Here is a 27,153-nt window from a genome sequence, read left to right as displayed (position 1 = left end):
CAAAAGCTCCCGTCCTCGCAATGCAGCTCCCATCAATTGGCCTATCCATTCATACTTCCCAAATTCTTTGCAGGATGGATTAGGAACATACACGTCTCGTGCTTCTCCAGTACTGTTACCCTGGAAAGCAAACACTAAATAAAATATTTGTCTCATCTCCATATCAGGCAACTCCTGAGATGCAACAGTGTTGACAATCTTTAAAATTAGCATTTCCACATGCTTTGATTTATACAGCCAGGCTTCTGCCAATGCACACATAATTGCTGGTAGGGCTCATCCAAAATACAATTCCTGGGGCAGCAAGGTACTTCAGGAAGCATCGTTGCTACCACTCAATTTATTTTGTATTTTGCAATTTTTGTTGTTCAGAATTTTGTACAGAATCTAAAGGATGCTAAAGAACTTTGCAATTACAGGATGTCTTTCACAACCTCAGGACCAAACATGGTTCAAGTCAGGAACGCAAACCTCCAAGCAGTGGCCCTTCACATTAGTCTTTGGCGTAGCAAACCAATTAAGAACCCACCTCCAGACTCCCCAATTAGGGATGATGTGGCCATTTTGTCAGGTTTCTGTTTATAGGGACCACAGCAAGGTTCAGAAAAGCTCAGCAGCACTTGAATTTTCCAGACTGTCAAACCCTTGAGAATGGCAAGGAGGCTAGTGAAAGCAGCCCCTAACAACTGAATCTCTCGTTCTTAGTTGGAGGTGCTGCTGTGGGTTTTGAGGGACTGCAGCGAGGTGAGCTTTCCCAAAGGTGGGAAGGAAGAGGACAGCCTCTCCAACCAAGCAAGCAGGGGTGGAAGTGGCTGAGGAAATGAGCAGCAGCAACGTGTTCCCTCCAACCTGGAGACAGCGAACCAAGAGGATCCAGAACCTCAGGTGGGCAAGAGAGGTGAGTGGCATAACACTTTCAGGTGCCAATCCTCACATTGATTTGTCCAGCATTGTCCTTATAGTACCCCTCAGGTCAACACACCTTGCAGCTCCACTCATTCCTCTTCCTGCAGACACCACATATCCCCAACTAAGCAGCCAACACTAAAAGCTGCCCTGGGTCTATTGCCATTTTGCATTCATGCCTCACCAGTGACCCTGCACAAATGGTATCCTTCCCTTCTCTGCATAAAAACCAATACAAGCATTCAACCCTCCCTGCAGGAGGACAGAGCACACAACTTGACGAGAGCTATAGACATGGGGTGGGGAAAGGGAGGGTGGTGATGGACCTCCAGTGACAGGCACTTCTTTTTAGCCATAGCCCTCCTGGTCCACCAGGATGGAGGTCTTGTTCCAGGAGGCTGCAGCGACCTGCTGTGAGGGACTGAGCCTCCTGAGGCATTGATGCTCAGACAATTCAAGAAAATTGATCCTCTGCCTGTTGACCCCGCAAAGGGGGTTTCTCCTCCTTCCAACTAGATCACAGTGGCCAATCCCATCATTCTGTGAACGGCCTTGAGGCAGAATAGAAAGCAGTTGCACTGCAGTAGACAGGCAGCATGAAGTGCAGGACAGTTGAAGTTTCGACCAAGCTTTGGCATTCCCCTGTCAAGCAGTGATAGCACTCGCAGAGAGGCAATGTGCTTTGCATAGCAGCCTCTCAACTGGCCGTGCTGCAGCTCTTTATTGTAGCTGATCAATGCCATCATAGCTTATCAATTTCACTAAGGAAGTTCCTCCTGCCATATACTCGATTTCACTAACCTGCTGGTTTGGAGACACCACATGAGAATAGCTTGCCATTGGAAAAGAGGGAATCCATGTGCAAGATCATTCTTAATTGCCTTAAGTACTTCAGCTGGCTTTTTGCCTCAGCCATGGGGGTTTCTGACTCACTTCCAACCCACCCCTGGAAATACAGGAGGCGGGAACACATTGGGATATTGGCTCGACAGCATTTTCTACAATTTTCCTGCCTCTGTACCTCCCCACCCACTGCCACCCTAACCCACCCCTGGTGAGAGAAAATTCCAAGTCCCATATAGCATGCAAAGTAAAGGCCTCAGCAACATCCCTCAGCATCATCATGAGCACAGGACCATACACTGCGCTATGTGAAATATTTTTTTCCCCATTCTCTCCCATATTCTGGAATCTCTTGAATGCAATTGCCAATTCTGTGCCATACAGAATCGAGATAGAGAAATGGATGTAGATAAGGTATGCTAGAGATTTGAGAGCTGCTTAGTCATAACCCAGTATAAGTCAATGCCTTTAAGAGGGGGAAAAAATAAAAAAAAGACTCCAATCATTTTCTTCAGTCATCTTTTTAACGTACCTGATTAGATGTCCTTACAAAAAAGGGTAAAGGCACTGGACTGTCTCCAGAACTCGGGCAAAGCTCTTCAGAGATGTCAGACAGGCTGTCTCGGAATCCACCACCTATTGTTTTAAAAAGTTGTACTAAAGTTAAATTATTATCCTCATAGATTAGAGGATCTATCAGAATAGTTATAACATAATTTATATAATTACTCACCAATTCTCCAGCACAGTCCATGTCCAAATGCAGCAAGACTTGAACAATATTCAGGCTTGGACTGACAAGTGGCAAGTAACACTTGAACCACACAAGTGTCAGGCAATGACCATCACCAACAAGAGAGAATCTAACCATTGTCCCTTGATGTTCAATGGCATTACCATCACTGAATCCCCCTCTATCAACATCCTGGGGTTACCATTGACCAAAAACTGAACTGGACTAGCCATATATGTATATATACAGTGGCTACAAAAAGTAACTCACATCCTGACTCCCCAAAGCCTGTCCACCATCTACAAGGCACAAGTCTGGAGTGTGATGAAATACTCCCCACTTACCTGGATGAGTGCAGCTTCCACAACACTTGAAGATTGACACAGTCCAGGACAAAGCAGCCCACTTGATTGGCACCACATCCACAAACATTCACTCCTTCCACCACCAACGCACAGTAGCAGCAGTGTATACCATCTATAAGGTGTACTGCTGGAATTCACCAAGGCTTCTTAGGCAGCACCTTCCAAACCTACAACCACTACCATCTAGAAGCACAAGGGCAGCAGATAGATGGGAACACCACCTGGAAATTCCCCTCCAAGTCACTCATCATCTTCACTTGGAAATAAATTGCCGTTTGTTCACTGTCGTTGGGTCAAAATCCTGGAACTCCCTTCCTAACAGCACTGTAGGTGTACCTACACCACCCGGACTGCAGTGGTTCAAGGCAGCTCACCACCACCTTCTCAAGGGCAATTAGGGATGGGCAATAAATGCTGGCCCTGCCAGTGAAACCTACTTCCCGTGAATGAAAAAGAAACTGTGCATCACTACTTAGTGATTAGGTCATAAGTGTTAATACTTCAGTGAGGGCATTATGATGCATTAGTTATAAGGAATTGCTCACTAATGCCTGTTATGACACAGTCACAAAGTGGGAAAACAAAAACTATACCAACGGCAGCATAAAAATCATTGAAGAAAATATCCACATGGAGAGGTGGGTTGTTCTGAAATTCATTCATGGTTTATGTTGTCATCCAAATTGCTCCATAAGATTTTTGTCTTGTAATTACTATTGGGTATCCTTCATTCTCTATGCAGCTCATTGTGAATCAACATTCTCTCAAACAGTATATAAAATAAGCTTATAAAATGTTTAGAAAAACATTTATATAAAGCTTAACAGCACCTGCTGAAAATCTGAAATAGAAACAGAAATGGCTGGAAATACTCAGGTGAGTCAGAATCTGCACAGAGAACAGGCCAGTTAACTTTTCAGGCTAAACAATGCTTACCTTGGTCAATGATTCCTTCAGAGATAAATTTACATTCCCACCACTGGTCATAGCGTGCTGGCCACCTGCGGGTAAAACAAATTACAAATTGTACAAGGTTATTCTAGTGTGGACTTGTGAAAAGTTAGCAAAGTATAACAATGTATTAGTATGCTACTCAAACTAAAAAGATGAGTTACTTTGCCCAATAACAGTTTGATTAGTTAAACTTGTCATCGCTATTAAAAAAATGAAAGTGTTAAATAATCATCACTGCAATAAATGCAGGCCAATACATTTGTCCCACATTGTAAATGGGTCTTCACATCCAATGTACAAAGCCTGAAAAACAAAATCAGACCCTAGGATTCAAGGTAGGAGGTAGGTACAACAGATGCCAATAGTTTTAAACCAGACAGTTAACACCCCTGTTCAAACACTCCTTCAAGTCAGTTGCCCCACTGTGGTTATTAGCATTTAATGCTTAAACAATCATAGCCCTTCTAAAATCTAAAAGTAAAATAGGAATTTTAACATTTTTTTCCTCTCCAATTCTGTTTTGTGGGTTAATTTAGTTTCCCTCCTTTTACAACCAAGTTATTTGAGCTGGTTGCTCAGAGATATGCAATAGCCCAAAGCGGCTACATTTCCAAATTTAATAACCCTCCTGTTCTTGCTTCCATTTAACAGCATAGACTTATGGAAATGCAGTGAAAAGAAGAGGGGCAAGGCAACAAGAAATCCTAAAGCTCCATTCCATGCTATTGCAGTAATGAACAACTCATTAGGATGTATGCCTTCAGCATTCTTCAATAAAGGAATGGGTTTGAGGCAAGTAAGCAAAACTTATAGAGCAGAGCTGACAAAGCCAAACAACCTGTAGTATATCTAAATTGGTTTGGACACAGAAAAGGATATAAAAATGGAAGGGAGGTATAGGTTACATACTTGAATAAATAAAACAAAAATTAACGTGAACAACTATACTTGTATGGTTTTAGATTCGAGTGTGTACGCAAATTGACCAATATACAATAAATGAGGCAGGAGTGCCCTGCATAGATTAAACATTGTTCCTATTCCTACCATCAGAAAATCCCCTAGACCACATTTAATTTTTGGAATCGCCCATACAAGGCATCATCTACACTGCCTTTAATTTTCCAAACACTACCTGTAATCCAAGGGTTTCTCGCATTTGTCCGAGGGCTTCAGACCTTCAAACATCTATAAAACAAAAAATGTGTAGCAATGCAATTTAATGTAGTCTGAACAACTTGTACTCAAATTCATCTAGATTTTATTATTGGAGTTAAAATAGGTTAAGGAGTATGAAATCAAAACCAATCCAATTGTTAACATATGCTGTTAGAACCAGTAGCTTTCTTAAAGAACAATTTAAAGTATTCATACTGCTGTCTGAATAATATTTTATTTAACAGAAGAGAGTGAAATCTTTCCATCCCGTGGTGGTAGCTTTGAGGGGGGGAACGGAGCAGGGAAATTCAGATAGCTATGCATCGCGATTGTCTCATCTTTGGTAGAGTTTACCGGGGGTTGGGGGTGGCCATGATGGAAATTGCAACCCACTCCAAGGGGGCGGGCAGCCACTTAGGTCAATTGAGGCCCCATTTAGAAGTCAATTTTGGAATCCACTGACATTTTCCCAGCGTCACACTGGCAGCCCCTTGTCAGTCTGAAGCCTAGCAGCTACTTGGAGCTAGCTTCCCGGCAGCAGGCTGAGGGTGGGGAGAGTGGCATCAGGGCCTGCATCAGGGTTATTGTAAAGCATCCAAACTCATTCTGCTTTCCCAGTTATTCTGCCTAATTACTTCTCATACTACTAACTGGAACTTTCAGTGTCTCTTCTCTGTTATGAACACGTCTCCAAGTTTGCATACCATCAATTCAGTGACCCTTTGAATCACCATCACCCCAAAACACAAAAAGGTGCCAACATTTATACCTGTCTACATGAGTGTAGCAGAAAGAATGGCGCATAATGTAAAGGAGAGACAGTCCATAAGGGAAACATGGCTAATCTTTGAGAGATGTACCCACAAAGAGCAGCAAGCACTCAACCACACTGGGTCACCCAGTGGCACAAGACTGGAGATGGAAAAGTTGGTGGACAAGTGGAAGCTCTAGATTTTTACTGGGATGATACCTTTCTTACTTCTGCCAATTCAGTGGTGGTCACTATTCTATGGCCACTTACTAATGTTGTCTAGTTCTTTGTGCAGCCCAATGTGAAACAGATAGAGTTAATACAATGGAGGAGCAACTAACCCACTGATTTCCACCCTGTCTACAAATCATTCATCTGGCCATTCATTCTATTATTTCCAAACTCCAGTCCAGAGCTGAGCACCTGGGGGTTTCAGGATAGTGAGACCACTGGGTGAAGCATAATGCACATGATTATGAGAAAAGGTGGGGTTGGTTGAATCAAGATGATAACATTTTAGATTGGGGGGCCAGAGGCATCAGGCCATGTCTGAGAAGCATCAGGACACAGATCTCCTGAGCTGTGCTTTCAAATTAAGAAGCTAATGAAGTATCACACCCATATATTCACACAATATTGTGATGGAATTCTCTCCACTTGCCTGGATGGGTGCAGCTCCCACAGCACTCAAGAAGCTTGACACCATCTAAGACAAAGCAACCCCCTTGACTGGGCACCACATCCACAAACATGCGTTCCCTCCACCACCAATGCACAGTGGCAGCAGTGTGTACCATCTACAAGATGGACCGCAGGGACTCAACCAAGGCTCCTTAGGCAGCACCTTCCAAACGCACGACCGCTACCATCTAGAAGGACAAGGGCAACAGACACAAGGGAATGCCACCACCTGGAAGCTCCCCGCCAAATAACTCACCACATTGATTTGGAAATATATCGTTGCTCCTTCACTGTCGCTGGGTCAAAATCCTGGAACTCCCTAACAGCACTGTGGGCGTACCTACACCACATGGACTGCAGCGGTTCAAAGTGGCAGCTCACCACCACCTTTCAAGGGCAAATAGGGATGGGCAATAAATGCTGACCTAGCCAGTGATACCCACATCCCTTAAATGAATAGAACAAAAACAATAGGGCATCTTCCAGAAAGACCATAAGACATAGGAGCAGAAATTAGGCCAATCGGCCCATCAAGTCGGCTCCACCATTCAATCATGGCTGATAAGTTTCTCAACCCCATTCTCCCGCCTTCTCCCCGTAACGTTTGATCCCCTTACCAATCAAAAATCTATATATCTCCGTCTTAAATTCACTCAATGACTGGCCTCCACAGCCTTCTGTGGCTGTGGCAATGAATTCCATAGATTCACCACTCTCTGGCTAAAGAAGTTTCTCCTCATCTCTGTTCTAAAAGCTCTTCCCTTTACTCTGAGGCTGTGCCCTCAGGTCCTAGTCTCTCCTACTAATGGAAACATCTTCCCCACGTCCACTCTATCCAGGCCTTTCAGTATTCTGTAAGTTTCAATCAGATCCCCCCTCATCCTTCTAAACTCCATTGAGTATAGACCCAGAGTCCTCAAACGTTCCTCATATGTTAAGCCTTTCATTCCTGGGATCGTTCTCTTGAACCTCCTCTGGACCCTCTCCAGGGCCAATACATCCTTCCTGATATACGGGGCCCAAAATTGCTCACAATATTCTAAATGTGGTCTGACCAGAGCCTTATAAAGCCTCAGCAGCACATCCCTGCTTTTATATTCTAGTCCTCACGAAATAAATGCCAACATTGCATTTGCCTTCCTAACTAGCAACTCAACATGCAAGTTAACCTTGAGAATCCTGGACTAGGACTCCCAAGTCCCTTTGCACTCCAGATTTCTGAATTCTCTCCCCATTTAGAAAATAGTCTATGCCTCTATTCTTCCTACCAAAATGCATGAGATCACACTTCCCCACGTTATATTCCATCTGCCACTTCTTTGCCCATTCTCCTAACCTGTCCAAATTCTTCTGCAGCCTCCCTGCCTCCTCAATACTACTTGTCCCTCCACCTATCTTTGTATCATCTGCAAACTTAGCCAGGATGCCCTCAGTTCCTTCATCTAGATCATTAATGTATAAAGTGAAAAGTTGTGGTCCCAACACCGACCCCTGCGGAACTCCACTAGTCACCGGCCGCCATCCTGAGAAGGACCCTTTTATCCCCACTCTCTGCCTCCTGCCAGACAGCCAGTCTCCTATCTATGCTAGTACCTTGCCTCTAACACCATGGGCTCTGATCTTACTGAGCAGCCTCCCCGTGCGGCACCTTGTCAAAGGCCTTCTGGAAGTCCAAGTAGATAACATCCATTGGCTCTTCTTTGTCTAACCTACTCGTTACCTTCTCAAAGAATTCTAACAGATTTGTCAGGCATGACCTCCCCTTGATGAAACCATGCTGACTTTGCCCTATTTTATCATGCACTTTCAAGTATTCTGAAATCCCATCCTTAATAATGGACTCTAAAATCTTACCAATGACCGAGGTAATCGGCCTGTAATTTCCCGACTTTTGCCTCACTCCCTTCTTAAACAGGGGGGGTTACATTATCGATTTTCCAGTCCTCTGGGACCCTCCCTGACTCCAGTGATTCCTAACAGATCACCACTAACGCCTCCACTATCTCTTCAGCAATCTCCTTCAGAATTCTGGGGTGTAATCCATCTGGTCCAGGTGATTTATCCACTTTCAGACCTTTCAGTTTTCCTAGCACCTTCTCCTTGGTAATGGCCACCATACTCACCTCTGCCCCCCAACTCTCTTGAATTTTGGGGATGTTACTCGTGTCTTCCACCGTGAAGACTGACGCAAAGTACCTATTCAGTTCCTCCGCCAGTTCTTTGTCCCCCACTACTACTTCTCCAGCGGCCCAATGTCCACTTTTGCCTCTCTCTTACCCTTTATATATCTAAAAAAACTCTTGCAATCTTCTTTTATATTACTGTCTGGTTTACCCTCATATTTAATCTTCTCCCTCCTTATTTCTTTTTTAGTTGTCTTCTGTTGGTCAGCCAGAGAAGTTTACTACCAGCAGAAGTTGGACCATTAGGAGGCATTTCCTTGTGAACGAGGCAAAGGGCCAAAAAAAAAAATCCTTGCAAGGCGAATAAAAAAAGAACACAATGCTGCTTCTTCCCTTTCCATACAATTTTTTCATCTTATCACTTAGAGCACTGGCTCATGCAAAAATAACAGTTACGCTCCCAATACTTCTTCCAAGTGTTATGTTAAGTCCTGACAATGAAAGCCATTACTAAGCCAAATTGGGGGAGATGGTGCTGTTGTGGTATGTCACTGGACTAATGGTAATGTTGCTAGTAATCCAGAAGCCCAGACTAATGATCTGGGGATGTGGATTCAAATCTCACCATGGCCACTGGTGAAATTTAGATTCAATTTATAAATTTGGAATTGAAAGCTAGTCTCAGTGATGGTGACCATGACAACTATCATCAATTGTAGTAGAAACCTATCTGGTTCTCTAATGTCCTTTAGGGAAGGAAATCTGCCTTCCTTAGCCAGTCTGGCCTACATGTGATTCCAGATCCACAACAATGTGGTTGACTCTTAACTAGCAAGCCAGTTCAAGGGCAATTAGGTATGGGCAACAAATGCTGGCCTTCCCAGCTGATCCTGTAAAAATTCCATCAAGGTTTACTGGGTATAGGAACCCCACCAAACCTTTTGGGCAACCCTTGGACATCAAACCCAATGGTACTGCTCTCAACCAAGGTCAAACCATTCCAGATCCTGCTGATCTGTATGTTTCAGTCCCATATCAGTTGGTGATTTTACCCAATGAGTTACTGGGAGGAACCTCAGAAAAGAACTTTAAAAATAATTGATTAAGCTGACTGGCACAACTGCTTAACAGCTAACAAAATACTATATTGTCAAAATCCTTGTATACACAAAATGTTCTGGATTAATCTGAACAGATATACCTGTGTGAACACAGCATTCTTACAAGAGGGATCAAGAGAAGGATTATTCCGATGCTCCATGGCAACTCGCCGATTGATGTAAAGTTTTGGCATGAAATTGGGTTTGTTAGTTTCGGAATCCTTGAGGCATTGTGTAATCAGAGCTGTGCGCCGCTTTGAAAGTAGAAGGAACTGTTTGATGTGCTGGAACACAAAGAAAACATTAGTATCAATGTTATCTTTAGCAAGGTGCTAGCTAGTGCACAGCAACCAAACCAAGCATGGGGTATTCGCTTAAAACAGCACAGGAATTGTTGACATGATGATATGCAGTGTGGGAATCCTGACATACAGGTAGAGAAAGGAATTTTTAAAAAGTTGATTTCCCTTCTGCCAAAGCATCACATGACACACTCTACATAAATGCCAGTTACAAAGCTGGCTGTTACATTTCAGGAAAAAGACTGAATTTGAAGTGTGAAGTGTGTACAAGTGAAAAAGTAGAAGTAAAACATTATTTTGAAATGAAGGCGGGAGAGCGGTGACAACACATTGGATAGAGTATTTATTGTGTGCTCTGTAAGCTCTATGCACGGTTATTTTAGCCAACACCAAGTGGAGCAGAGAAATTCACATTGTTCAGGGAAAAAGAGGATCATGGGAAAAAGCTTAAAAAATGTGCTCATAATCATTCAATACTAAGCTAAGGTACTACAAAAGAACCTCCTGAGCTATGTTACTCCAGTGTGCCTTTTTCGCTCAGTGTTGCACAAAAAGAACCTGGATGTAACCACTTGATGCAACAATGAATTATGTATACACACTAGAGTAAAAGATTCAATGTCCCTAATTAATGAGCAGAAGTTCTCCTGGTGTACTGATCAACATTCTCCCTCCATCAAAAAACACATTATCAGGTCTTTCATCCCATTTGCCATTTCTGGAATCTTGGTGTAGGCAAAGTAATTGCCATATTTGCCCACATAACAGTAATTACAGTTCAAAAGTAACCCATTGCTTGCAAGGTGCAATTGGAGGATGTGATAAGGCTCAAATGAATACAGACCCTTTCTTTAAATCTAAATAAGATTGGCATTGTACAGCAGGCCTTAGGACACATACAACCTCCAATCCAGCCATGGCAACTGTGGTCGAATTGCACTTAAATTTTTTTACTTGTTAATTTGACCGATTTGAATTTTGCAGGCCTAAAGCTTTGAAAGGGGCTGTTCTTAGTAATCACTACTTCAGTGATGGATAAATTCTAGATCAAGCCAGAAAGATATGCTTGCGCCAGCAACATGAGATATGTGGAAGTCAATTGGGACATTCATGTAAAATTTCTATGTGGCATTAGAGAAAATAACTGCTGTTAACTATTTATTTGCTAACGTCTCACATGATGCAGTGCAAAGTACTGCATTCCAGCACATGACAAGATACATACAAGTTAACAGTTTGATCAGATTCCACCTGGAATACACTGTGTTCATTTTTAGGCACCAAACTTACAGCCTTGAAAAGTGCACATTCACCAGAATTATACCAGACTTAAATGGTTAATTTATAGGAAAACACGTTGTATAAACTTGATTTGTATTCTCTTCACTGGAACAACTCACCTTTAACTGACCAAATGATCCAACTGTGTGGTCCCAGGCTGGTACTAGATAGTGAATAAGATTGTCCAGGAGTTTAAGGAATCTGGGGGGAAAAAAAATCAAGTCATATGGACATAACAGATTGTTATGTTAAGTTGTTATATTTGAACTTATTTTCTAAAAATTAAAAGCTTGACCATAATCAGAGAAAAGTTAGATCATGGTCTTTGTAACTATTCGATCCAATCTATGTATATCAACTTAATCCCTATTCAGTCTTATACTGCTATTCTAATTCCAACTCAAACCCTCACTGTTAATATTCACAGTCAACAAGATTGATTCTTGCCAAATTGTATTTCTTTTTTTTCCTTCATAAAGACGTCTCTTAATGGCCACCATTCTTCCCAATTTAATTCTCTATAACCTATTAATTTGAAAGTTGATCTTCATTCACAGAGATTTGCATAACATTGGTGTTAATTGTAGGATAAATGCTAGTCCGTACAATTGGTATGCTGATTTTGAAATGGCATGATTTTTTTTAACATCCCCCTTGGGGCTTCAGTTTAATGGCCTTTTAAAAAGATGATCCATCCAACAATGCAGCATTCCCTCAGCATTGTGCAAAAGTGTCAGCCTAGATTTCAGCTAAACTACATGAAAAAATTGGTCAGAAGTAATGTTTCAAAAGAGGTGATAAACCTAAATAATTTGAAAAGAATGAATTTAGTATTAAATGCAATAAAATAAGTGACATAATATAGGATTCTTCAAAATTATTCAAAAATAAATGTCAATGGAATATCTAAAGAAAAATTGGTGGAGACGCAGGTGTCAAAAGGAAGTAGTGATGGAACTGTTAAGCAGGTCAACAGGGGTGTCATGACTCAAAGAGAACCACATCAAAGGGGCTAAGAGAGAATTGGTGAGAGAGCTAGGCAATAGTCAAATTAACCATGCTGATTTACTCATTCTTGCTATACTTCAAAGCTCTAAACCTATGCACAATCATAGGAATCTAGGACTTAGGAGACTGTATAGGCATGCTCTGATGGCTTATTGAATTGTGGTCTCAAATCCACTTCTTGTCTGCTCCCCCATAAACCTTGACTAACTTGTCTATCGAAAATCTATCCAACTCAGTCTTGAATAAGTTCAATGACCCAGGCTCCACTGCTCTCAGACTAACGACTCCAGAGAAAAAAATTCTCCTCTCCTCCATCTTAAAAAGAAGATCTCTTATTCTTAAACCGTGCCCCCTAGTTCTAGTCTCCCCCACAAAAGAAAACATCCTCCTGGTATCTACCCTATCAAATCCCTTCAGGATCTTACATGTTTCAATAAGATCACCTCTCATTCTTTTAACCTCCAATGAGTAAAAGCCCAACCTGTTTACCCTTTCTTCATAAGATAAAGCCCTTCATACCAGGATGAATAGAGTGTACCTCCTTTGAACTGTTTCTAACACAATTACATCCTTTTTTAAATAAAGGAGACAAAAGCTCTACACAGTGCTCCAGATGTGGTCTCATCAAGGTCCTGTACAGCTGCAGTAAAACTTCTCTACTTTTATGCTCCATTCCTCTTGACCCCTAACTTAACATTGCTTACCTTCATACTTACCTCATGCCCACTGGTGCTGAAACCGTCATGCACGTTTGTCACTTCTAAACTCGACTTCTCCAATGCCTTTGCTAGCACCCTGACTTTCACCTTCTAAAGTCACCAAATTATCCAAAACATGGCTGCTTACATCCGGTCACACACTTACCAGCACCTCCATCCTCTCTGACCACTATCGCCTCTGACCAGAGCAAATTTTAAATTCTTTCCCTCATGCAAATTGCTCCTTGGCCTAATCCACTCTATCTCTGCAGCTTTTAACACCCTTCTATCCTCTACCCTCTTCTCCAGTTTTCTGACTGTGGCCTCCTGCGCAGCCTCACTCTGCTACACTTTTTGCAGCACTTTCAGATACATACTTCATCCCTACTCATTGAAACTGCTTTGCAATCCCCTCTGTCTCCTAAACACCTTCTTCACCTTTAATATCCTTTTCAAAGGACAACTCTTTAACCAAGTTTATCAATTACCTTTCCTAACCCTCCTGTAAAAAGGTTATACAACAAATCTCTTTCTCTTTTGTGTAGTGTCTTGGAATGTTTTTCTTTATTAAAGATGCTATATTAATGCAAGTTGCTATTGGTCAGACAGTAGTTATTTGGGCTAATAAGGAAAGTATGATGTACACCTTTTGAGGTATGATGCCTTTTGGAAGCATTTTTTAAAATTCATTGATGGGATGTGGGCATCGTTGGCTAGGCCAGCATTTATTGCCCATTCCTAATTGCCCTTGAGATGGCGGTGGTGAGCTGCCTTCTTGAACTGCTGCAGTCCGTGTGGTGGGAGTTACAGGAATTTGACCCTGTGACTACAAGCATACGACACATATAACCTTAAATTATATAGGTATATTCTTTTGAAAGTTATGAGTAAAAGAAAGGATTAATACAGTTACAGTAAATAAGAATCCACCAGGATTACTGCTTACCATTTATCAATGGCACTTTTAAACTATCTGCCAAATTTAATGGAATAAGGCTGAGGGAAAAGAGGGGAAACCACATTTTCTGTAAAATTGTGAGTAAATTTTCACCTCAGTCAGATTGCCAACCAAGTCACCCCAGATAAAAGATAAGATTTTTTTTAAAAGAAGCACTCAACTACTCCCAAGCATATATTATTTTGTACTATTTCATTAGATTTTCACCTTACTCCCTGACAAAGATGATGACGATGACCAGGTAGTCTGTTCTCGAGTCTCTTCTAATGCTGCATTACATCATCCCTTAAATGCCTTCCAGCCAGCTGACAGTGGGAAATATGAAGTCTTACATTCCAAAAAAGATATGATCAAAAAGCATCTCTTCAAAACCTATTCCTTACACGTCTACTGCCTATCTCTAAATTTACTTTTAACAAAAATATAACTTATCAAAATACATTAACCGCATGAGAAACTGCACGTCAGCATGCATTCTTATTTGAAGAAAGCCAAAGTGTAGATATGTACCTGTGGATTACTACAGCTCTTCTGTACAGCATGTCAGGGTTATGTCCCTCGAGACGTGGATAACGAACGAGGTTTGCAGCTTGAAACATATCAATGTTTAATCCTAGGTCTTTCTCTCTTGAAGATCTAATCTTGAGGCCATGTAGTCGGACATCTATTCCCCCATCTGTTGGAAAATATTAAAGAAAGACTTCATACTGTTGTGGAGGTGCAGTTCACTGGCATCTGCTTCACAGTGGAAGAATACTTTGTTGGACAGTTATTTTATAGTGATTAGCTTATTAGGTGCAGGCAATAGCTAAAGCTGTTTAATCAAATTTAGTGAGGAACTGTGGCAACCTTTGGGGCTTAGGCAACTAGTCTTGTGGCTTAATGCCAAAATTGAGTCAATAGGGAAGAGTCAGAATCATACAGCACAGAAAAAGGTCCTTCGGCCCATTGAGTCTGTGCCAGTCAAACAAGTACCTAACTATTCTAATCCCATTTTCCATCACTGGGCCCATAGCCTTGTATGCCATGGCATCACAAGTGCGCATCCAAATACTTCTTAAATGTTATGAGGGTTTCCGCCTCTACTATCCCTTCAGGCAGTGAGTTCCAGATTCCCATCACCCTCTGGGTGAAAAAATCCTTCCTCACATCCTCTCTAATCCTCCTGCCCCTTACCTTAAATCTATTCCCCCTGGTTATTGATCCCTCCACCAAGGGGAAAAGTTCCTTCCTGTCTACCCTATCTATGCCCCTCATAATATTATACACCTCAATCATGTCCCCCTCAATCTCCTCTGCTCCAAGGAAAATAATCCCAGTCTATCCAATCTCTCCTCATAACTAAAACTCTCCAGCTCAGGCAACATCCTGGAAAATCTCCTCTGCATTGTCTCTGGTATAATCACATCCTTCCTATGATGCGGATTCCAGAACTGCACGCAATACTCTAGCTGTGGCCTAACCAGTGTTTTATACAGTTCCAGCATAACCTCCCTGCTCTTATATTCTATTGCTCAACTAATAAAGGCAAATATCCCATATGTCTTCTTAACCACCTCACCTACCTGTCCCGCTACCTTAAGGAACCAGTGGACATGCACACCAAGGTCCCTCTGATCCTCGGTACGTTCCAGGGTCCTGCCATTCATTGTGTATTCCTGTGCCTCGTTTTCCTGCCCCAGTGCTTCACCTCACATTTATCTGGATTAAATTCCATTTGCCACTGATCAGTGCATCTGACCAGCCCGTCTATATCCTCCTGTAATTTAAAGCTATTCTCCTCACTATTTACCACCCGTATTTCGTGTCATCTGCGAACTTACTGATCAACCCTCCTACATTCAAATCTAAATCGTTTATATATACCACAAACAGCAAAGGACCCAACACTGATCTCTGTGGAACCCTACTGGACACAGGCATCCAGTCACAAAAACACCCCTCGACCATCACCCTCTACTTCCTGCCACTCAGCCAATTCTGGATCCAATTTGCCTTGGATCCCATGGGCTCTTACCTTCGTTATCAGTGTCCCATGCAGGACCTTATCAAAAGCCTTGCTGAAGTCCAAGTAGACTACGTCAAATACATTGTCCTCATCTACACACCTGGTCACCTCTTGGATCCCATGGGCTCTTACCATCGTTATCAGTCTCCCATGGATAAGGACATTTCTCTGTCACATGAACAGGGGCATGTTATTAATTCAATAAAACTTTTATTTTCTTTTTATTTGCTTTTGAAACCTCGACCTACCCGTGGATGAGATCATCCACATCTCACATTCCGCATCTCGTTTGGGACACCTTTTCAGTAACCATATCCCCCATCATTAAGTGAGACATTTGTTTGTGCAATGAATGCCAGATAAACAAGTTGCTGCTGTTATGGAGAACTTGTCAACTAACTTACAACTAGTCTGCAGTGGTACTACTTATGTGGAATCTCATTTATTTCACAAACCTACACAAGCAACCTCCATCCTTGTGATTTTTTTCACTCTGTAATCATAATTCTATCCAGATTAGCAAAGTGATCTATTCCAATGCCACTTTCGAATCAATTGCCAGAAAGGACAGAAGGGCGCCTTGTCTTTTACATGTTATACATCCTCCGTGTCTCTGATACCATGAGGTGGTGAAAGTAATGCAGTTAACACATAGCTCATCAGTCTGGGAACAAATTCACATCTTACCACTCCTAGAGCGTTCCAAAAAAAACTCATTTTTAAAGTGTTTTCTTCCTGCTTTTGAGCCTTTTGTTTTGGCATCTTAAAGATAGCAAATTGTGTAACAGTATCATAGTGTACATCAGTTGGTCCTATCGTGAGCAGTCCTTGAATTTTCTTTACTCTAACTATTCCTCTCCAATTATTCTACAACACATTCAGGGAGACCCTATATTCATAACTTTAAAAAAAAAATCAATGCTACACACAGAGTGCCCACATTTTCTGTTTTTGCCCCTCCTTACCCAACACCCACCCTGCACCCCTAGGTTATAAATTTTAAAATAATTGACATGAATTATGGCTACCAGGTCTCAGGTTCCAGGTGTGCCATTTAAGTTGAATCCTCCTATCAGGCCTGCCTTGCCTGACCACACTAAGGATTCTATGGAAAGCAGTAAATAAACCCACCAAGTAAAAGATTCGAATTATATTTAGCTGAACAGGATCACACTGACCATTTAAATCTTCACTACACTTAGGGCAGAAATTTTTGCTCGGCAGGCGGGCGTGTGCCCGACCTGCTCAAGTGTGAAATGATGCGCATCAATGTCAGCCGAGCGTGCCGACGTCAATGTGCAGTCACGCGATAGTTTAGTTGGCAGGTGCGCACCGGAGCCGGCAGCACAGCTGCTGGCAATTAAAAAGCCTATTAAGGCCATTAAGTAATCAATTAAGCTACACTTTTTCGCTGCCCATCCAACCTAACGGTTGGTGGCCATGCGAAAGGGTCAAGTGGCCTTTGCATTTTTTTTGGAAACCTCATCCACGGGCGGGTTGAGGTTTCAGAAGCAAATAAAAATAAAATTAAAGTTTTACAATTGAATTAATAACATGCCCTGCTCATGTAATAGAGTCACATTAGGGTGCATGTTTTATTACATTTTGCTTTATTCATCTATTTTAGTACCTCTTCATCTCCCTGAGGCAGCTCTGTGCCTCAGGGAGATTATGCAGTGCTCACTTGCGCAACGTGCAAAGTTCGTGCTCGGCTGGCTCACCCTCCTCCCCCCCCCCACCAACACACACACACAGACACACACACACACACACACACACACACACACACACACACACACACACACACACACACACACACACACACATACACATACACACACACACACACACACACACATACACACACACACACATACACACACACACACACACACACAGGCAGCACTCAGCGCTGCCACTCACATTTCAACTAGGCAGGCCTTAATTGGCCTGGCAGCATGAAATCGCTGTGCGGTGCCGATCGTGGGTGGCAATCAATCTCCCAACCGCCCCTGAGCCCGCTGGCCAAGGGCAAAATTCAGCCCTTACAGTATTTTAATATTTTGTCCCTTTGCCCCTTCATCACCCATTGCCATCATCAACGTCACCTTCCTCTCTACACGAAACTGAAGACTTACCTACACATTCTATAATCCGAATTTCAATTATAGGAAGGTGAACCATCATATCCTCCAGAACACAGAGGTCACCAACTAAAGTTCTGGAAAAAGAATAAAAACACTTCAGGTGTTAGAAAGGTTTAAATACTGTATATGTCTCGAGCTTAATTCCACAATCTCATGAAAGTAAACCAGAAAGCTGAAAGGTTCTAAAATGGAAGTTATGTTCTTAAAATTGAAAAGTTGGCCACTAGTATTTTTTCTGCAGATATCTTACTGAGGTAGAAAGTGCTGATCCAATCTCTTCATTTAAATTCCATTTTCGTTCAGAAAATATAGAATCAAGTTGATGAATGCCTGGGCCAAATTTGGATTCCTCACATTACTTTGCAAACTGAGTTTAGGGGGAGGGGTTGTGTGATCATGCAAATTGCACATCCCCCTGGAAACAATGTCGGCGTGAAGCCAACATGCTCCACCCCTACCTGCCCATAGCCATAAAGTGCTGTGAGGTTGACAAATGAGGGCCGAGTGTGACTTCTGCCCCTCATTGGAGCTGCCAGCCAATCAGAAGTCCTGGCAGCACTATGAAGGTGTCAGTGGCTGCTGCTGGGACTGCTGGAGAAGAAAGGACCCCAAGGCCTTTGATGCCTGGGGCAGCTCAGTCTGGGGTCTTGGGGCAGGAGGGTTTGGGTAAGTAAGGGAGAGAGGCGAAAGTGGGTTTAAGGGAGAGACCAAGTAGGAAGGAAAGGGTGGGGGGGGAGGAATTCTACCTAATTGCCCCACGATTGCAAAGGGCAGCCCCCAAAGAACAACACTCCTCCCTCCTTCCCGTCATTTAAGCAAATAAGTTGTAAAAATACAATCAGGCTGTCCTCTTCCGCCCGGCTGCCATCCGGTTTATGGTGTGGGCAGCGTGTTATCAGGGTCAATTCACTTGATAACAAGCCCAATTGATTATTTATTTAAATAATGCAGGTGGGCTACCGACTTTAGCGCCAGCACGCCCCTCATATTATGGGGGTGAGCTGGAAGGTGGTGGGGTGGACGCTGCCCTATTTTACATGCACCACCCTCCCGCCACCCCAGGGGAAACACACCCGCTGGGGCACATAAAATTGTGCCCAATGTTTTAAATGCCCCAAACTGATTGGTCAAATATCTCAAGTACATCTCTAGGGTTAGGGGATGGAAGGGAGGAAGAGAAGAGATGGAGAATGAAGCTATTTGATGGAGCTCAGGTGCTTTCATGACTGGAAAAACTTACACTAAGGGGAAGGAAGGGGAACAGGAAAACACAAACACATTTATCTGGATGAAACTAGGTCAAAAGAATAGCAATGGCATACATACACTGGTCATGCTAACAATAAGGCACTCAAAACACAATTACAAACATAACTACAACTTTCTAACAGAGGAAAGCACAGAAATTGCAAGTGCTTTTACTATAATGGTGTTAAATTTTGTAAATACATGTAAGTTGATAGGTGAATATCATCTGACACTGTTGTCTTTTTATACTTACTCATCAACTGTGAGATCATTCAACTTTTTTAAATTATCGCGATCACCACCAAACACGTGAATTATTTTTGGCATGTAGTTATCATCTGTTGCATCTATTGAGATAAACAGTTTTCTACAAAAAAAAAACAGGAGATATATTTAATTAATTATACCAAAAAACACCTTGATATTTTATCCATATACCACATGTTTAGGCTAATTGAATTACACAAGTGCCTATTTTGTAATTAACATAATCTGCATATTCAAATGGAGTTTAAGTTGCTTACATTAACATACGATTCTGATTAAGTAATTTGATTTCTCTTATTTCCTTTTCCACCCAAAATCTTTCCAAACTCAAGATTTACTCCAGCTCATAGAGGAGAATAGCAATAGTGAGGGTCTTTCAATTCTCTTATTTAATGATAGACAAGTCCAAGGCAAGACTAGGATTACGATGATCACATATATAAACCCATTTCCTATCACTTTGAACTAAAATACATTGTGCTGCTGTACATTCTCTCTTAGCACAAAATATCCTTCAAATTGAATAGAAGGGGATGTGCAAGGAGAAAGTAGGGTCAGGAAAGGGGGTGAGCGTGTGTGAGAGAGAGAGAGAGAAGGTAAGGAGAGAAAAGAGAATAGAACAAACGAAGAGGAGATATGGTACTGCATAATAGACTAAAGTATAAAGTTGTAGCATGTGGCATCAAGGGACAAGTAGCAAAACAGATAGCTAGCTGACCACACGATAGAAAGCAGAGTAGGGGTAAAGGGTACCATATAGAGTGGAAGAAGGTGGGAAGTGAGGTCCCACAATGACTTAGACTTTGGAATCAAGAACATAGTTTTTAAAATCAAGGATGACATCATAATAGAAGGAATAATCAACAATGAGGGCTGCAAATTTTTTCTACAATAAGATATTAATAAACTTGCAGAATGGGTACATAACTGGCAATTGAATTTCAACATTGGTAGATGTGAGGCATTACATTATAGTAAGAAAAATAAGGTTACATACAACTTGGACGTAGCTTGTAGACTGGGTCTGCAGCAGGTGGAGAGGGAACCAACAAGAGAGAAAAACATACTTGACACCATCCTCACCAACCTGCCTGCTGCAGGTGCATCTGCCCATGACAGTATCGGTAGGAGAGATCACTACATAGTCGTTGTGGAGATAAAGTCCCGCCTTCACAATGAGGATACCCTCCATCGTATTGTGTGGCACACCACCATGCTAAATGGGATAGATTTCAAACAGATCTAGCAAATCAAGACTGGGCATCCATGAGGCGCCATGGGCCATCAACAGCAGCAGAATTGTACTCAAACACAACCTGTAACCTTATGGCCCGGAATATCCAACCCTCCTTCTTCCGCGCCCCCCCCCCCCCCCCCCCCCCCCAAACGAAGATTTGTGCTCCAGAACTTGCCGTGCCCCTAGCCAAGCTGTTCCAGTACAGCTACAACACTGCCATCAATCTGGCTATGTGGAAAATTACCCAGATATGTCCTACACACAAAAATCAGGATAAACCCAACTTGGCCAATTACCGCCCCATCAGTCTACTCTCGATCATCAGTAAATTAATGAAGAGGTCATCAACAGTGCTATCAAGCGGCACTTGCTTAGCAATAACCTGCTCACTGAAGCCCAGTTTCAGTTCCGCCAGGGCCACTCAGCTTCTGACCTCATTACAGCCTTGGATCAAACATGGACAAAAAAGCTGAACTCTCGAGGTGAGGCGAGAGTGACTGCCCTTGATAACAAGGCCAGCCGCATTTGACTAAGTGTGGCATCAAGGAGCTCCAGAAAAACTGGAGTCAATGGGAATCAGGGGGAAAACTCTCCACTGGTTAGACTCTAGCACAAATGGAGATGATTGTGGTTGTTGGAGGTCAGTCATCCCAGCTCCAGGACATCACTGCAAGAGTTCCTCAGGGCAGTGTCCTCAGCCCAACCATTTTCAGCTGCTTCATCAATGACCTTCCTTCCATCATAAGGTGAGAAATGGGGATGTTTGCTGATGCTTGTGCAATGTTCAGCACCATCCACAACTCCTCAGATACTGAAGCAATCCACGTCCAAATGCAGCAAGACCTGGACAATATCCAGGCTTGGGCTGACAAGTGGCAAGTAACATTTGTGCCACACAAGTGCCATGTAATGACCATCTATAATAAGAGAGTGTCTAACCATTGCCCCTTGACATTCAATGGCATTACCATCACTGGATACTGGATCCCCCACTATCAACATCCTGGGGGGGCAGGAGGGTTACCATTGACCAGAAACTGAACTGGACTAGCCATATAAATACTGTGACTACAAGAGCAGGTCAGAGGCTAGGAATCCTGTGACGAGTAACTCACCTCCCAACTTCCCAAAGCCTGTCCACCAACAGCAAGGCACAAGTCAGCAGTGTGATGGAATACTCCCAACTTGCCTGGAAAAGTACAGCTCCCACAACACTCAAGAAGCTTGATACTGTCCAGGACAAAGCAGCCCGTTTGTGGATGTGGTGCCAATCAAGCATTCATTCCCTCCACCACCGACACACCAGTAGCAGCAGTGTGTAATCTACAAGATGCATTGCAGGAATTCGCCAAGGATCCTTAGACAGCACCTTCCAAACCCATCACCATCTAGAAGGACAAGAGATGGATGGGAACACCATCACCTGGAAGTTCCCCTCCAAGTCACACACCATCCTGACTTGGAAATAATTGTTGTTCCTTCACTGTCACTGGGTCAAAATCCTGGGACTCCCTTCCTAACAGCACTGGTGGTGTACCTACACTACTTGGTCTGCAGCAGTTCAAGAAGGCAGCTCATCACACCTTCTCAAGGGCAACTAGGGATGGGTACTAAATGTTTGCCCAGCCAGTGAAGCCCACATCCCATGGATGATTTTAAAAAAGCCCCCATCCCATGAATGAATTTTTAAAAAATCTAAATGGGGCAAAAGAACAAAGGGCAAATATGCAAATTACCAGAAGTTGTGACTCAGGTCAACAAGGCATAACAAAAGCAAACAAAGCATGAGGGGTTTACTTCTAGCAGAGAGATAATTTAAAAGTAAAGAAGTTATGCTAAACAGTTCTTGTCACCATATTATAAAAATACCAGAAATGGTGTAAAAAAAATTTACAAGGATGATGAGGGGTGTCTTAATACAGGTCTTAAAAATTATGAAAGGTTTTATTTGAGTGGATACAAAGAAAATGATTCCTCTTGCAAAATTAGAGGCCATTAATATAAGATAATCACAAAGAAATCAAATAGCGAGTTCGGAAGAAACTTCTTTACCCAGACAGCAGTGGGAATGTGCAACTCTACCACATGGAGTAGTTGATGCAAATAGCATAGACACATTTAAAAGGGAAGTCAGATTAGCAGGAGGGAGAAGAGAATGGTGGGTTATAAATGAGGGGGATGGGAAGAGTCTCGAATGGAGCATGAACAATGTCACAGGTGGTTGGGCCAAAAAGCATGTTTCACTGTGTATATTCCACGTATAAAGAGGAGAGAAAAAAGGAGAAATAAATGAAAAAGGAGAAAACAGAGGGAAATGAGGAGAATAAGAATTTTCTATCAGTTCATTACCAAATAGCATCTACAGAGACCTGGGAAGAGCAAACCTGCCCTTCCTCTTGACTTGGGCAAAATGTAAGAATAATTTGGAATAGGAACAAAGTAATCAGTTAGATCTATTGAAACACCATTCATAGTCATACAAACACACTTTAGGTTTAACTTTATTTTCTGGAATCTATACATTTGTTCATTGTTTTAATCTATCGGATTGTAACGAATGCAAGATTTAAGCACTCTTTTCTATTAGAAATGATGCATGTTAACATGTTGCACATCAGAGCACATTTCAGTCCTGAAATGGGTGGAATATAAGGCATATTATGTAGTGTCATGAGATTAATTTATCACTCAAATCTTCTTACTTTATTATGGTGCCTTTCTTCATGTACAATCGAATCCAGTGGTGGCCCTGATTCCCCTCACTCTCCCAGAAAGTGTCATTGTCTCCATCAGTCAAACACCACACATTGGCTTCATCCTGTTAGGTATAAAATTGTTGGATGGAAAAACTATTAACAATCAGGAAACATGGATGAGGTTCTTCCATCGAGTCAGAACATTTGATTGTCTACTGGCTCAAAAAAAAAAAATCATTGCTTTCAATTCACAAAATATACTGGTTTTTAAACTTGATGCATGTTTCAGATAGTTCTATGTTGGGACTTGATCACCTTTTCACATTTCAAGATGGATATTATCACAAACAGGTTACACTGTGCTTTATGCTTAAACAGTGCTTTGTGAAACAGTTTCTTCAAAGGAAGAACTTTGAAGGTTTAGTAAAGTAGCCGATCAGTTTAGCAAGCAGTACACGATGCTCTACCCCTCTATCTTGTCCTCTGATTGTTCAGCCCAACTACAATTTCCCCATAAATTGCACATTTTCATTGTTTAACTAAAAGGTGGAATCACTTTGGCACCATCCTGCTATTCTGGTTATTTACACCACTTTCCTTCAAACCATCCATCTAAAGGTCTGGCTTCAGGTAGGCATTTTTGCTTGAATTGTTCATAACTTATGAACACTTCATTTTCTTTACCGTAAAAAAAATCTAAGTGTTTAGAAATATATACGTGTGCGCAAACAAGTTGCATTCACACAGCACTTTTGGAATAGTGTAACAAAAGGTGCTCCAAAGGAGCATATTAAAACAAAATACGATGCTGGTCACATAAGGAAGTGTTAGGTTTAAGGAGCGACATTAAAGGAGGAAAGTGAGGTGGATAAGTGTAGAGAAGATATTCCAGAGCTTGTGGTGTAGGCAACTAAAAGCACAGTCACCAATAATGGTGTAATTAAAATTAGGGATGTTCATGGGGCCAAAATTAGAGAAGCGCTGATACTGTGGTGGGTTATAGGGAGGGAGGTGATTACAGAGATAGGAAGGAACAGGTCATGGAGGAATTACAAAACAAGAATGAGGATTTTAAAAATTAAGACATTGCTTAAATGGGAGCGCGTGTCAGTCAGCGAGCACTGGGGTGATGGGTGAACAGGATTTGGTATGAGTTAAGACATGGGCAGCAGAGTTTTAGGCCACTTCAAGATCATAGAGGGTAGAATGTGAGAGGCCAGTCAGGAGTGCATTGGAATAATCAAGTCTGTAGGTAACAAAACCATGAATGAGGGTTTCAACAGCAGAAAAGCTGAGACAAAGTGGTGTCGGGCAATGCTGCCAAGGTGGAAGTAGGCAGTCTTACAGGCAGTGCAGATATGTGGTTGAAAACTCACCCCAGGATCAAATATGACACCGGGATTACGAACAGTCTGGTTCAGCCTCAGATGGTTGCCTGGGCGAGGAGTGGAATCAGAGGCTAAGCAGCAGAGTTTGTGGTGGGGCCCAAAGACAATGGCTTCAGTCTTCTCAATATTTAATTGGACTCATCCATTCATTCAGTGTCATATGTCAGATAAATAACTAACAGGGGAAGGATCCAGAGAGATGGTGGTGATGTAAAGCTGGTTGTCATCAGCATATATGTGGAAATGGAAGTTGTGTTTTCGGGTGCTGTCACCAAGGGCAGAGTGTAGATGAGAAATAATAGGGGTCCAAGAATTGACCCTTGGAGTACAGTGTTAGGAGTGGTGAGAAAAGCCATTGATGGTAATTTACTGGCTATAATTAGACACACAAGAATGGGACCAGGAGAGAGCAGTCTCATTCAGCTGGATGAAAGTGTTACAGGAGGATGGTATGATCAACCATGGAAAATGTTACAGACACGTTCAAAAAGGATAATTTTCCTTTTGTCAGTCACATAGGACATCATTTGTAATTTTGATAAGAACTGTTGCAGTACTGCAGCAGGGAAAAATTGTAAGGATTCAGACATGAACTTCTGGGAAAGATGGGATAAAATTTGGGAGGCAACAAGGATTTGAGAGGAAAGAGAGTTTAGTGGGAATAGAATTGAGAGAGAAGAGAGGTGCGTCTCATGGACAAGATGAGCTCGGAGAGAGAATGAGCAGAATTAAGAGAGAAACTTGAGAACGATACTTTTAGGGCTAGGGCAGCGGGAGACATTTAGGAAGTTTGGCCCGATGGACTAGGGAAGGCAGGGAACTTTTCCTCCCATGATCAGATGGTCTTAGTCTTGGTGACAAGAAAATCATGAGCTCTGTGCATTGTTGTTGGAGGTGAGGTTGGTGGGGACAGGAGAGACGGATTTAAAACAACTGCTTACTGTAGAGAAAAACGCTGCAGGTACCTTTGTGTTCCAGGATGATCCTGGAATAATAAGCAGTTTTCAAAGACGAGCAGGACCACTGGCGCTTTGCATGGTCCAGCAGTGAATGACGAGACCAATTATTCGCCACATGTATTGGACTTACGAGAGGGGAAATGTGAGCCATACTGCAGAACAACCAGAGAGAGAATAATGGTTTTAATGGGGATTAGGGCATTGAGGGTGAAGGTGAGGGTGTGGTTGAGCAGGTTGGTAGCTGCAGAAATGCTGTGGTGAACAGGGGACTAAAGGTTAGGTAATCAGGATTTGAGAATGCAGTTGCAGGTGAATTGGGGGCATATTTTTCATAGGAGTATACTGAAGGAAGTGAGGTTTGGAAGGGAAGGTGGTATGTCGGTAGAGAGCAATACAAGGAAGTGATCAGAAATGGCCTTATCTGGGAATAGCGACATCATATGTGATTGCGAGGTCAAGGGGGTGGCTATGAATACAAGTTGGGGAGGTTACATGGAGGAAGAGATTAAGGGATAATAGGAATATACAAGCATACGAATTAGGAGCAGGAATCGACATTCAGCCCCTCTTGCTTGCTCCAACATTTGATAAGATCATGGCTGATCTGATTGTGGCCTCAAATCCAATTTCCTGTCAATCAAAAATTTAGCTAACTCAGCCTTAAAAATATTCAATGACTCTGACTCCACTGCTCTCTGGGGAAGAGAATTCCACACACTAATGACCAACAGAAAAAAAAACTCATCTCCATCTTAAATGGGAGACCCCTTATTTTTAACTGTGTCCCCTAGTTGTAGTCTCCCCCATTAGTGTGGGGGGAACGTGCTCTTAGCATCTACACTGTCAAGTCCCCTCAGGATCTTTTATATTTCAATAAGAAGGCGGTGAACTCAAAGGAGAGAGAACAAGATGAATTGAAATGGTGAGTGAAATCACCTTGGATGAAAAGTCACTAACCTTAGAGGCTGAATGAGGAAAGCAACAAGGATAGCTCATTGAGAAAACTGATTGATGACAATGAATGAGGCTCTTAAATGAGAGGCAAGAGAGGTGGAACAAGATGATTTGCCCAAAGGAGGAGGAAGTGCCAAAGGAGGAGGATGACAAACCAAGGTGGGGTTTGCTTATAAGAGTCATACAGGCACTATGATGGAGTGGACAAGGGAAGCAGTGAAAGATATAGTTAGGCAGGGTGACTTCAGTTAGGGGGAAGATCACTAGACAGTATTCTAACTGAAAGGTATTGTATAGGCACCTGAATCCAGTGAAGAGGTTAAAGCCTTAAAATGCCCCATATTGGTTTACTTTTAAGTAGCTTTTAAGTGTCTGGAGAATCTAAGAT

The 27,153-nt window shown here is 42.3% G+C and overlaps 1 protein-coding gene across 2 annotated transcripts in view; it reads right to left on the bottom strand.

Annotated features, from left to right (window-relative positions):
• The window catches only part of hectd3 (HECT domain containing 3), a 59,564-nt gene that overhangs the window by 21,159 nt on the left and 11,252 nt on the right, over window positions 1-27,153 (bottom strand). For both annotated transcript variants that reach the window (XR_005945542.1, XM_041208648.1), the window contains exons 6-15: window positions 23,471-23,586; window positions 19,518-19,631; window positions 18,008-18,090; window positions 14,372-14,537; window positions 11,317-11,398; window positions 9,716-9,898; window positions 4,937-4,989; window positions 3,784-3,848; window positions 2,282-2,385; window positions 1-120 (exon numbers count right to left, since the gene is read on the bottom strand). Coding sequence is in view for 1 of the 2 variants with exons in the window: in XM_041208648.1 (XP_041064582.1) it covers window positions 1-120; window positions 2,282-2,385; window positions 3,784-3,848; window positions 4,937-4,989; window positions 9,716-9,898; window positions 11,317-11,398; window positions 14,372-14,537; window positions 18,008-18,090; window positions 19,518-19,631; window positions 23,471-23,586 (1,086 nt within the window). In the remaining variant the exon portion in view is untranslated. The remainder of the gene's footprint in view (window positions 121-2,281; window positions 2,386-3,783; window positions 3,849-4,936; window positions 4,990-9,715; window positions 9,899-11,316; window positions 11,399-14,371; window positions 14,538-18,007; window positions 18,091-19,517; window positions 19,632-23,470; window positions 23,587-27,153) is intronic.

Source organism: Carcharodon carcharias, chromosome 16 (assembly GCF_017639515.1).
Source record: "Carcharodon carcharias isolate sCarCar2 chromosome 16, sCarCar2.pri, whole genome shotgun sequence".
In the NCBI taxonomy this organism is placed as follows: Eukaryota; Metazoa; Chordata; class Chondrichthyes; order Lamniformes; family Lamnidae; genus Carcharodon; species Carcharodon carcharias.
The sequence above is the reverse complement of the archived record's forward strand: the minus strand, read 5'-3'. Positions and strand labels throughout refer to the sequence as shown.